This window comes from Chrysoperla carnea, chromosome 1 (genome assembly GCF_905475395.1).
Source record: "Chrysoperla carnea chromosome 1, inChrCarn1.1, whole genome shotgun sequence".
Classification (NCBI taxonomy): Eukaryota; Metazoa; Arthropoda; class Insecta; order Neuroptera; family Chrysopidae; genus Chrysoperla; species Chrysoperla carnea.
In genome coordinates, this window is record NC_058337.1 from 12,152,016 (window position 1) to 12,166,061 (window position 14,046).

General features: G+C 30.8%; 1 protein-coding gene across 1 annotated transcript; it reads right to left on the bottom strand.

Moving 5' to 3' along the window:
- Window positions 1-1,928: 1,928 nt before the first annotated feature.
- LOC123305879 (4-coumarate--CoA ligase 1-like) lies at window positions 1,929-9,196 on the bottom strand. The gene is made up of 8 exons (XM_044887718.1): window positions 9,083-9,196; window positions 8,467-8,674; window positions 6,794-7,103; window positions 6,371-6,527; window positions 4,176-4,475; window positions 2,709-2,936; window positions 2,485-2,653; window positions 1,929-2,047 (listed from the first exon to the last, which is right to left on the bottom strand). The coding sequence occupies exons 1-8, from the start codon at window positions 9,194-9,196 to the stop codon at window positions 1,935-1,937; spliced, it is 1,599 nt and encodes a 532-aa protein (XP_044743653.1). The 3' UTR covers window positions 1,929-1,934.
- Window positions 9,197-14,046: the final 4,850 nt, after the last annotated feature.

Here is a 14,046-nt window from a genome sequence, read left to right on the forward strand (position 1 = left end):
TGAAACAATGGACATGGACATAGTAAACCATACTTGAATTTTTTTTTTTATAATGAATATAAATTTTTCTACAAATGGTATATTTTATTTTTAATTCGTTCATTCTTGATTTATTATCATATGATTTGCAAATTTTTTTCAGTAAATACAAGAGATTTTTTAAATTGTCTCTTGTTTAGTTTGTTTACTTATTTAAAAAATATTTTAAGGAAATGTTTTATTGATGGTCAAGAAAATCACAGTTTCACCCTACGATTTTCCACAAGACACTTTGGCTCAAACACTCCAACCCGTGGTGGACAGTGCGACGCAAGATTTAGCTGAAATAAAATTTGATTCTTGAAGCTGTGATTTTTATGGTTGTCTGTATAAATATCGGTTGAAAAATTCTAGTGGCTTACTTTTTAGTTTAATGTTACGTTAAAAACAAATTTGGAAGTTCAAGTGTTGCAACCCTTCACGATACAAGGGCAAAAACGGTCATCCTGACTTGTGATGGTCCGAAGGCGAAAATTAATGTGCTCAAATTACTCGCTTATTATTTCGACTATGTTCAAATCTTATAGACCACGTTTTCTCACCCAGTAACTGAGGAGAAAGTTATGGCCTTTTTGGAGCCCCATCATATGTTGAAGTCGGTACAAAACTTGTGTGGAAATATATTGGAACCTTTCCCTTATACTTCTTTCTCTGCAAGAGAAAATTGGAATGCAGCTTTGGAACAAATTGAAATCTGCGCATATTGACTACACAAAAATTAGCGTACGCTTGGGCGTGCAACTTTTTTGCATATTTTTTTGCTGACGCTATTTAGTGCTATAAAAACATTAAAAATATTCAACGATGTATTTGTTATCTTCAATTAGAAAAACATCCATGGAATAGTTTAAAAAAATCCGTATGTGCAGATAACGTTGTATTGAGAAATTTAATGAATGTAAATTGATATCTTTGACAGATAAAAATGGCGCCTGTTCGTTGGATACTAAGAAAAAAAAACAGACTTTCTCGGTTTCTTGATATAGAGAACGCTGCCGCAATGTTTTGTAGAAAATATGTCAAGATCACACGCTGAGCTTACATCTGGATGTATTCGACACCATGCGAGTAGAAAGAACAACACCCTAAGGTCAGAAAATCTCAAGTGGTATTCAAATTTTGAATGAAACGCCGCAAATAAAAATGATTTAGTTGAAGATCCAGAAATCCAGATCCAGAAATCCATCTCCTTTTTCAAAAGAGAAATCGACAATAAAACCAATGCCTTTACCACCATATATGAAATTAAACAAAATACTTTTATAATGTACTTTATTTAAGTCCTAATATTGTGCTTAAATAGTTTGAGTGGTTTTGCATGCTTATTTTAGAAAATTTGTTGACTTAAATAAGATAAAAAATTTTGAAAGTTAAAAAAAATTTAAGTTTTTTCAAACAAACCCGACTGTGTTAAATAAAATCTGAAAAGGAAGTGATAAGTCCCGTAATATACATAGCGACTTTAACAGTGGGGGGCAATTATTGGGAAAATTTGAGTGAGCCCCGGCTGTTAAAATGTATGTTTTTATTTTAGACATTTTTGTATGCCAGCACTAAAGAAAACCCTCTTATTATACTATATTAAATCTTTTAAGCCTATTCATTATTCCTAATTAAATTTAAACATATAACATATATACTTTTAATTTCCTTTATTTTAATTGATACTCGATGGGTTTTGTCAAATTTTTTTAATTAACGTACTACTATTTCGCTCCGAATATCCGCCATTTTGTTTTGTTTTTTTAAAACACCAAAGACAATCTACTCGAGGAATCATACAGCACTCATTTATGGCTTATATGATAATTTTGGGACCGCAATTAAGATTTAAAAAAAAAAAAATTTTATTTTTCTTTATTTACAGTTTTAATTACAAACTTACTTAGAAAGAATTATTTTAGTAATTGTTTTAAGATCAATTTTCGTATTTTTCCTGTAGGTGTTACCGGCAACGCATCCAAGAAAATTACTCCACCACGTAGCTTTTGACAATCAGCAACTTGACCTGAAAAACATTATCAAAGAGTCAAAAAAAAAAAATGTTATAATTAAGTGGCATTCAGATTCAAAGTCCATACTCATTTTTCGGACTAAGTATTACTAATAATAACTTGCTTCTTTTGGCTTCGCTCCTTACTTTTCCATACGTACAGAGCAGGAAGGGTAGTACGATACAAAATTTCTTATTTGCCCTTCCTCTTGATCAATTTTGGATAAAATCGAGTTTTTCAGTTTTATGGTCTTACTAAAAAACCGAAAAAACGTTAAGTGAGAGATGAATAGAAGAAATTCGCTGTTAGAAACTCTTAAAAATTTCAGGTACTTCAATGATTTTATTAATTTCGAATTATTTCCATTGTTTTAATAATAAAAATCAGGTAATTTCCCAAACTAAATTTTTAAAATCATTTTACTAATTTAATGTCAATTCAAAATACTTACTGTCAACAAATTCAATAATTTCATCTTCGGTTATATTTTTCGCTGATTCTTTTTTCACAATAAACGCAAGCGGTAGTTCACCATCAGTTTCATGAGGTTTACCCATCACACAAGCAGCCTGAACAGCAGGATGTGTTCGTAAAACCTCTTCTAATTCGCTTGGTGAAACCTGAAAGATATAATTTTAATGTTGGAAATCGGTTCAATATTTTGGGATTATTCACCTGCCATCCTTTGTATTTGAATATATCCTTGGATCGACCCACAACAAATAAACAATTCTCATCATCCACCGTAACAATATCTCCAGTATGGTACCAGCCCTCTTGATCAATTGCCATGGAAGTTGCTTCCGGATCTTTATAATACCCTTTAGTTAATGTTGGACCTTTTACACAAAACTCTCCTTCCGTATTCCGACCAACAGCTTTCCCAGTTTCTAAATCTATAATCTGGACAAAAAAATGATATTTGCATTTTCATGCGATATTAGCAGTTTTATAAATTTGAAAACTTTATTTTTCCCACGAAATGTTCAACACGGCACATAGTATAGAGCTAACCATACCAAACGCCGTATTAAATTTGTATTGTTTTGAAAACCGTTAGTTATTGTACTAAACAGTTCCGTTATGCATAACAGTTGAACAACGTTCAGCTGGATGGACATTACACTAAATTTAACAAAACTGCTACCCAAGTTAAGTCGTAATGCAGAATGGCTCATCTGCAACCACAATAAGCGCTTATTGCAGGACTATGATGAAATGAAAAAAAAAAGGAAAACAAATAATTGACTGAGCTAATTGTTGCAATTCGTTGTGTGCGTAGTCATGGTAGGGACAATAAAATCGATGCCAGCGCTTTAAGTGAAAAATTTTGGAGTTAAAGGGGGCTGTTATAACTAATTTGCAATTCTTTACATGTTAATGTAATAGAAATGTAAAATTAAAATTATTGAAAAAAACGAATTAATTAAACTTAATGCATTAAAAATTGTGAAAATAAGAAATCAAATTGAACAAATATTATTTTTCAAATGTAAATTATCATAATTATTTATTTAAATTTGTGAAACAAGAATATTAAATTTTAAATGTAAGTCTTAAATGCAATCCATACAATTATATATGCATCCATACAATTCTATAATTAGAGTAGTGTATCGTTACCATGGAAACGAAACTCACGCACGGAGCGAATACCATGTATGGACAGTGTAGATTACGGAATCGTTTTTTTTTTTACGTCATGTAAGTAAAGAAAGAAAGAAGCCACACAGAACTGATATAATACATGTTACATAATTTGCTCCTTCAAGGGTAAACAGTGACGGAAAAATGTTTCATTTACGAGTTCGACCTCGCTTTTTCAGTCCTAAGCACGTTTTTTAAGCTTTATATCACTTTCCGTTTTTGAGTTATCACAGACGCACAGGCAGACGGAAAAACAGACAGATAAACGGACAACCGGAAATGCCTCATATCTTTTTTAATGTGTTACATAACCTCTAATCGTTGACACGCTGCATTGATAAATGCGAAACATTTATGTAGTTTTGAGTGTTCAAGTTCAGCAATTATTTTTTGCGTAATAGAACTGTTTTGTAAAACAACTAACGGGGATGTAAAATAGTTGAGTTTGCAATCCATTCGTGGCATAAAATTATATAGAATGGAATATTTACTTACTTTCCAATAAAGTCCGCTAATCGGTTGACCAGGTGACATTATTTTCCTTTTCAGCATACTTTCGTGTTTATTTCTCATAAATAGTGCTTGAATGCCGATCGTTTCTGTGCTACCGTAGCCATTGTAAATAAATGTATTGGGAAATATTTGATGGTATTCCTTCACATGCTTTTCGGTTGATGGACTACCGCCAAACCAAAAGTATTTTAAATTTTTCGATATTTTCGATACATTTTGTTTGAATAATGGATGATTCACCATTTCAATAGCTTTTATTGGGGTAACAAATAACCATGAGATCTGGAAAAATTAGCATTTTTATAATTTTTATCAAATATTGTCAAATTATTATTTTTTTGACGTGTTGTTTGCAATTCAGGGGCCATTTCTTGAACACATGCACAAACAGCATATGTTGGTGCATACGTGTTCGGTATAGTATGAGTCGGTAAGTATGAGATGGGGCAATTAATAATAATTATTTAAATAAAATAATTATACATCGTATTGAACATAGTAGAAATAGACAAGGTATGCTCTTGCGCAGGTAGGAGTAGGGTGGGGACATTCTCTTACTCTCGGCAATTTCTCTCGCACATTATCCAGTCACCGCCATATTGATTATTTGTTTATAGTGTAGGCGCTGAGTGGATTTCGTATGCATTTACAGGTCCTGTCGAACAAGGAGTGTATTTCGACGTATTTTGACCCGCTGAATCCGAATTTTCTCATCGCTCAGAGTGGGGGGGGGGGGATTTGGTATAAACAAATTAATTGTTTATACGGCCATGGCTCCTAAGCTATTGAAAAAGTAAAACAAAATTTTTCAAATATCTCTATGAAAACTTGAGTTATTACAACCGAACGCAACCGAATGTATGATAAAATTTTGCGTAAAATCGTGTAACTTGAAAAAGTAGGCAAACTCTCAAAAGCTCTTATCTCCGAAACTATCCGTCCTATAAAAATCTTGATCCGGCTTTCAGTTTTTGATAAAAAAACAATCCTTCCAGGTCAAAAGCACCATCAATCACACGTTTAAACATGTGTAAACATATGTTTGAAGCAAGAATCCGTTCGAGTATTTGATTAAAAGTTTATAGGGAAACACATTAGTCTATCGATTAGGTATTAAAAAACAGGGCAATAAGGAACTAAGGTGCCCACGAGTTTTTATTGCAGGAACCGCTCAATGGGTTATTAAAGCAGAAAAAACCATGGAGTGCTATTAAATGAGCGGATGGAAATTGAAGATAGGGGTGTAAAAGCTCCGCTTTTGGTTTCTTCCGAAAATCTCCTAAAGTAAGCAAATTTTCAAGAAATTTTTTGTAAAATTATTTGTAGAGAATTAAATTTTACACCGGATTAGTATTTTTTTTAAATATTAAAAAAAAATTTCGGCCAAAACAGTTGAAACAAACTGGAAAAACGTGACAAAATTTCGATTTTTTGTGGATTTTTTTTTATTCGCCAGTATCTTTTTTTTCTTGGCCAGAGGTAGGTATAGAGACTGCAGCAGACAAAAGAAAGTCGATTAAATTTCCTTTTAAATGGTATACTGAAAAATATTTTTGGTTAAAAATTTATCGAGATATAGCGATTTCAACCTGGCTTGGGGGGAAAGGATGAAAGTGGTGATATTGCCCAGCAAAGCGGGTTGTTCACAGCTAATATAAAATATATAAAAAATGTCTTACATATGTCAATAGAAGTTTCGTACTATGGGTGATTAAAGATCTACACGGAAAGTGTCAATATTTTCAATTAGGTTGTTTAAGTAATTTTAAATGTATGAACATTTCCACGGCAAACGTCATTATATTAAAATTATAAATAGTTCAATTCCTAATTCCGGGGATAAGAGATCTCCGCGGAAAGTGTAATTTATTAAAAAAAATAAATGTGCATGTAGGAACGAAGTTAATACAGCTAACAAGGGATTTTTTTAACCAAAAAGTGGATCTGATATACTGATTTTTTTTAAGAAATTGTCAATAGTGAGCTTGGATAACTAGAAAAATATTCGTCTTTTTGAGCTGTGCCATAAACCACCATCCCAGTACACTAGTACAGACCAATTAGTATTATCCTTATAATTCTACTTTTTACAAATTCATGTCAGTATTCAGTCAAATATTTGGAGTGCTATTCCGAGATTTTCCTCTAAGAGTAATTTAAAATAAAAGAAATCTTACATTATATTCCAGAATAATTTCCAAATTTCGTTTCGGTTCATATTCACACACCATTCGTGAAACTCCTTCCCAGATTGTAGTGTTTATTAACATCAAAGCTGAAATCCAGGATAATGGAGAGTAATATAACAGTTGGGTGTCACTATCTGAAACAGTTCTGTAAAAAATTTTTTTTAATCTATTGTCAAGAAAATGGAGATTGTAGGATGCTGTGTCATACAGTTTTGAAGGGAAGTGTTCCAACGGTAAGAAATGACTCCAAGGCTTCATTTAGAGAAATTTAAGGGCTACGAAAACAGAGTACAACCAGAAAGAGCAGACAATGTTCAAAACCAGTTGAATTTTTTTTGATTCTTTACGTTTATAGCTCCCACGCTTGAAGTTAATTCGTACCGCCTGATCAATTGAATAATTTTTTATTACCCGACTCCCAAAGTTTGCACTGCAATGTAAAATGCACTATGGGTTATGGTAACGCCTTTTATAGGTCCTGTTGTACCACTGGTGCATACAATATACAATATATCATTGTTTACATCAACAATTTCAGTTCCAAAGTTATCCTCTTCAGTTGACTTATGTGGCTTTAAATATGCTTTAAAATCCGTTTCAAATGTTACAATTTTACTTTGTAATTTTGCTTCAGTGATGAGTTCTGTCATTAAATTTGTCGATTCTTGATCACAGAATATTATTTTTGGTTCAGTTAATTTTATCATTCGTAAAATTTCATCTAAAAATTTGTATTGTTTAAAAAATTTAAGTTCAATTTCATTTTGTGTTTTTGAAATTTAAACATGGATTAACTTCTCTAAACTACCAATTAGTCCAAACTAATACGACAGTAGCGATAAAACTCCTCCGATAAAAGTTTCAGTTGTTTTACATCTTTACACTTTCTCTCATTTATTTATTGGTTGCGTGCAAAACTGAATTCAGCGACGCTAGTACACGATATTTGTGTCGTTAAAATAAGATTAGGTATTGCTTATATTTTTAAATAAAGATTTTAATAATTATATGTTCTGTTTGATATAGGCAACATTATTACATGAATGATGAAATAATTGTGTGAACTAATAATTTAATAAAATGATATAGCAATAAATTATATACTAAATATCTAAAAGGAAAAAAATGTAGCATCTTTAAAAATTTCCCAAGATGTTTATTAGGTTGTAGGACCTCTCAGAAGTGGACATAACCCTCTTTTTTGGGAGGTAGTTGGGAATTTTAATCAGTTTTTTACAAATTACAAAAAAACATAAAAAGTTTAAATGTAAAAGTTCTTTCTTATAAAAAACTAAACAACTTTCGTTTGAAGCATTTGCTCTTAAACATCGCTGTTTACCCGTGAAGGCGCATATTAGTACAAAACTTTTGTGTTCATTTTCTACAAAACTATAAAAGATATCAGTTGAAAATCTGTAGGTAACTTCAACAACAACAACTAAATTGCAGATAACATTCAACAAGTAATCTTGAAAAACATATTCGAAAAAAAATTCAGAAAATACTTTCGAAAATTCCTTAATTGGCAAAATTTTTGAAAGTATTTTCTAGTCGTCTCCACAAGTAAGCGTGGATGTTTTGGAAAAGCGTGGAACAAATATTTCAAATATTTCCAACAAGTTTTTTATTTTTATATAAGAAATAACTTTTACATATAAACTTTTGTTCTATTTCTAACGGGTTATAAAATTGATCCTTTTTTATTTGATTGAATGAGCAAAAAATGCACCATTTTAAAATTGGCATATCTCGTTCCATTTTGAAACTCGAAAAACAAATGTGCACAATTAAATCAGCTAGAACTTTTAGTTGAACTTTTTTTAATTTGAGGCATAGTTTTTTTGTAATTTGTAAAATACTAATTAAAACCCCTAACTGTTCCTCAAAAAAGGGTGGTTAGGCCCGCTCCTGAAAGATTGGCTTTTTGATACGATGTTTTTACAACGTAATAAACAACTGTGAAAAATTTCAAAGATGCAATTTTGTGCTATAAATATTTTTGCGACAGGTGCCGAAAACGGCTATCACGCAACCAGTAAGTGTATCACGATATATTTCAATTTTTATGGGAGCTTCGAACTTACTTCTTGAATAATCTGGATGTAATGGATTAATTGTTACACCCAGATACATGGCACCCAATAATGGGGCGACTAAATCCAAATGATTGCGCCCACAAATAATTATCATATCGCCACGTTTTAACCCATCTTGTTTCATCTTTAATGCACAACGAATTGAATTCAGCCTCATTTCACCAAACGTTTGAGTTATTTTATTTACTGGATCAATCTTAAAATAATTATGAAATAAAGAATTAATATTGACGTCACGTGCTTAATCACATGAAATAAGAACGGCTGAAAATTTGAGAGACTGTGGATGACTGTGAATTTTTTTTTACGAAAATTTCCATAGTTTTGGATTCTCCTTTTACGGGGCCTGGGAAATTTTTAAGTGTGTACATAAAATTGTCGAATATTCATTTAGACGAAATTATTTGGATATTGCTCTATCATCCAATGAAAAAGAGTCCTTGGCGATGAAAAGTTTTGTTGAACAAAAGTTAAATGCGCCCTGGAAAGGGCCTCTCAAATTTCCAGCCGTTCTGAAATCACGTTCAATATTGTATCTATTTAATAAATTTATTTAAATTGTATTTTCGATGACAAATTTTTATTTAAATAAATTCAAACGAACCTGCGCAATTTTGTTTGAATTTTCTCTCATTTTATCTAACACATATTGTGAAAAGTTTCTTTCGCATGGCGGTATTTTTAAATCACCACCATAAATTATTAATTCTTTATCCATTGTTGTCGTTGTTATTGTTGAATTATTATCAAAAAAGTTAACTTTAAATAAAATCACTGAAAACTGTTTTTTGTATAATAATTAAGGTCACGCTTAGATGATTTTTCATATTTTTATATATTTTGTTGAGAATAAATAAATATTTGTGTGTATTTAAAAAATTATATGTGATCTAGTTCAAATAAAAAAATAAGATAAAAAATTGCTGTAAAATATTTTAGTTTATTTAATTTCCGAATCCGAAATTATTATATTCATCTCGAAAAAAGAATTATTTATAGAATAAATAGATCTCTGAAAAGAAAAAAGATTCCAAGAACATAAATTTGATTTTTTTTTTAAATACCCAAAATTTGGCTAATTTTTAGGTATTTTTATAAACTGGAAGAGGAGGAGATCGGCTTAAAAGAGGATAATATTTCCCGCATATTATTAATGAAGTAGATATATTTACCATGGTTAGGTTAGGTTAGGTTATATTGGCTGTCCACGAAGGACACAATTAGGCTATAGAGCCCATTGTGATACCATATATGTGTTTTACCACCTTTCCGCTGATAATTTCATTTATCAGCTCCTTAATTTCAGAGGCTGAGTGCACCTCCTTCATGCTTATACCATGCACTACATCAGCCCATCACAACTATTAATTAAATTAATTTTGTTGCGACGGCGGGAATCGAACTCGCTACCCTTAGCATACCGCGTACGGAATTGGTTACGCCTTAACCAACTTGAGCTAATAGGGCGACAATATTTACCATAAGCAAAGATAATTATGCATAGGTAATTATTTATCAATGAATACAACTATTTCGGAAAATATTGGTCGGATCTCTTAGATTCATAGCCTTGATGGCTTTTTTAATTAGTTTAATTGTGATAAACAAAAAAATATCAACGTCATGACAAAACGAAAATAGTTTCAAATGTAATACACTAGTAAAGTATTTTCGACGGATGACCTTTGCGCCATCTCTCGTTTTATTTTTTGTAAACAGTGGCTTAGCAAAAATAGTAGAAAAGTTGGTATATATTTTTGGGTAGGAAATGAGGCATTCTGAAAATTCATCAGATACCTACCTCTCCCATGATATACTAATAGAAAAATGCAGACCTGGCTGGAGGATAGCGGTTTCTTTAGAACCCCTATACATATTACGAAACTTTTGCTACCAAAAATATCTTTGAGGCTAACTTAAAGTAAACTTAAATATTCATAAATGAAGAAAATAAACAAGCCAGGCCATTTGCGAGGGATTTTAACCCTGCAAGATTCATGCAAAAGTACTTTGCAAATAAATACAAAAAATATATGTTTAAGGCAAGTTGAAATTTGTATAGCATATTATTATTTAGTTAGTATCTATTAAAAAAAAATATTTTAAAAAAGACAAGTCATTTTGTCATTTGGTGGGATTTTCTACTTGGCAGGTGATCAAAAAATTATAAGAAAAGTAGTTTTGGAAGCATCTTTTAAAAAATCTTATATGATTGATAATATAGGGTTTCTTAAGAACGCCATCTCGTACCCAGGGCCGGATTTAAATTTCTGCCGCCCTGGGGCACTGAAGAAAATGCCGCCCTATGACTGAAATTTTATTTTAATAGTTTTGATATCTTATTTTTTAAGAATTAGAATAACTAATTAATTGCAGAAAAAAGAACCGGTTCATAACGAGCTGACCATCTGGTTGCAGATAAAGTTTTTAACGCAATTCTTTTTTCAGTATGAGACTGTAAGACTTCCCAGCGATGCGTCGATGCAGTAAAAAAGTTGTATAAAGTTTGTACTGTATGAAAGAATGACGCAGCTTCTGGGGCGCATTCTACTGCAACTGGGGCGCATTCAACTCCAACTAAATTCATAGAATGAGCAGCACAAGAAGCATGTTCTGCAAGATATAATTTCATGAATTCTTGCCTGTAAGCCCGAATAAATCCCTGATACATTATTCGCGTTATCATATGACTGACTTCGACAATCTGAGAGATCAAGATCAAGAAACTGAAGAACACATAATACAGCAACTAGCAAATCTTCAGCTTTATGTCTAGAGTTCTCAATAAACATGAGAAAAAAAAATTTTTTTAATTCTTCAAAAAAAACTATATTAATTTATCAATTTCAGAAAAAAAAAGTATCAAATTTTATTTGTTCAAACCTTTATGGAAATAAATTAATTTTATTTTAATAGTTTTCACTTAAATTTAATATATTATAATATACAAAATTTTAATTTGATACATAATGCATAAATATATTTGTTGAAAGATAAAATCTTTATTTAAAAGAATTAGTTAATTATATATTGTATAGAAAATGTTTTCTCACTTTCAAAATTTTGCCGCCCTAGAAAATTTGCCGCCCTGGGCACTAGCCCCGACTGCCCCTAGTGTAAATCCAGCACTGCTCGTACCGCTATTCTCCAGACAGGTCTGTATTTTTGTATTAAGATATAATAGGAGAGTTATCTGGCGAATTTTCAGAATGCCTGAAACGCCTACCCAAAAATGTCTACCAGCTCGCGGGCTAGAACGTCATCGTCATATGTTACAAGTGAAATTACATAAATAATGATTTAATATTTAATAAAATTAATAACATTGTCGGAAACTTTTAAACTAGAAAATAGTTGAAATCAAGTGTCAAAAATTAAAGTATAAAAAAAAAAAAAAATTTCGGACTAAAGTTGCATTTTTTGTGACAAAGAACCAGAATCTATTAAAAAGTATGTAAATATTTATCATGAGGTTCTATTAAAAAAATCAAAGTTGGTCCTCGTTTGATTTAGAAGGCGGCCTCAGAAAATATTAAAAAAACTTCCGACAAAAAAAAAATTATTCCAAAACCAATTAATATGCACTAAGAAGTAAAAAAGTTGTTACAGTTGTTTTCTTGGCTGACACAAGTTTTTTACTTCTTGTGCCTATTAATTTGTTTTGGAATAGTTTTTTTTGAAGTCGGTTTTTTTTTTGTTAAAAGTTTGTTTTTGTCAAAGTATTTTTATTTTATGATTTTTAGTGAATTTGAGGTGCGCTCTAATCTGTCAATAAAAAAAGAATCATCGAACTCGGTTGGCGTGATATTGAGTTATTCGTCCATTTGTCGCGCACATACTCCAAATTTAAGACTTATATGATTTTCTCATGGTTGCCATTGTTAAAACTGGACCAAATTGGACCACACGGGAAGCACCAGCTATCAAATAAAAAAAAAATCATCCAAATCGGTTCACCCAATCGAAAGTTCTGAGGTAACAAACATTAAAAAAAAGTTAAATTGAGAACCTTCTCCTTTTTTGAAGTATGTTAAAAATTAAACACAATTTTTCATTCTCCTTGAAAATAAGAATACCCAAGAGGTAATCAAAAAATTAGCTGGAAACTGTTTTAAAAATCATTCGTATAAACAGACTGGGACAGAGAAGTGTGCGATTTTAAAAATGTTGTAAAACAGAAACAGAACAGAAGTCAGAAACCCATCAATTTTTCCTAATAATGTTTTTATTATGTCAAAATGAAAAAAGATATTTAATTAAATTATATAAATTATATTAGATACCAAATGAATTATAAATTTTATTTTTAAATAAATTAATTTAATTGTATTTCTTACAACTTAAATTGATAAATTGCACATAAAAATTAATTACATTTAACTTGGTTAAAATAATAGCTCCAGTACCTAAGGCGACCAAGTTATCCACTATATTCGCAGAATTTGTATCACTTGTGCTTCAATTGTATGTTGGTAATGAGCCATCTTGGTACAGATTTTATCTCTCCTAATACTATTTTCTGCAGGTAAACAGATTTTTACAGGTAAATAGGATTTTTTTATAGGTTTCATTAGAAAAAGTCACAAGAAAGAGTTACTAGATCCAACTAATTTCTAACCCACTTAATTAATTTAAAAGTTAATATTGAACCCGTTTCCAACTTGTTCCTTAAAAATCTTGTTGTTCAAAATTGATCCAGATAATTTTGGGGTTGGGGTAATAAATGTTCTGGAATTTTTTATATGAAAAATAGAGAAGTAAGTATTAAAAAATCAAATTTATAAATACTATTAGACCTACTTTTCTACAACACCTAATCTCTAGACAGTATCGTTGTACTTTTTTCTAGTTAAGAAATTGGCCTTTCACAACCGATCGGACTAGATCGGACATTTTCAATTTTGATGATAAATTATGGAAACATTTTATTCTTAATTTTCGTCTACATTCATGAAGTTATACCAAAATTCATCATCAAAGTTGACAATACGATAAAAATAATTTCAACCCTAAATCTACCCTGCTCTTACATCCCTCATATGGACGGAGACACTTGGTTTTTTTCTTTTCTTTGCCATTGCTTAAAAGTTTACTTTCTATTAAAAAGTTTTTTTTTTTTAAATTTGTTTTTATTCATTCCAAGTGAAAATTATCAAAAACTTCCAAAATATGTCGTTTTTTTGAGCTTCCTCCATAAGAGCCAATGTATTTTATATCGATTTTCCATGACTTTTTTCTTAAAAATTTGCATGAATATTGCTGAAACTATGCTGAAATTTTAACCACATATTCTTTGAGTAAAAGTGTGTCTATAAAAAAAAAATTGAGCCTTTAAATCAAACATTATTGTCATGCTCATACACCCTTAAAAGATACCCAAGCTGCTTTTGGTATTTAAAAGGACATTTTAATTTGAAATTTAATTATTTGTACAAAACCAACAGTTGTATTATTTAAAATTAACTTCGTTCACATTCTTTAATATTAGTTTCACCACTTTCTGAACCTTCTCTTTAACTAAAAGAACTTCAGTTAAGGTAATTATGGATTAGAGGCAAAATTTCTAAT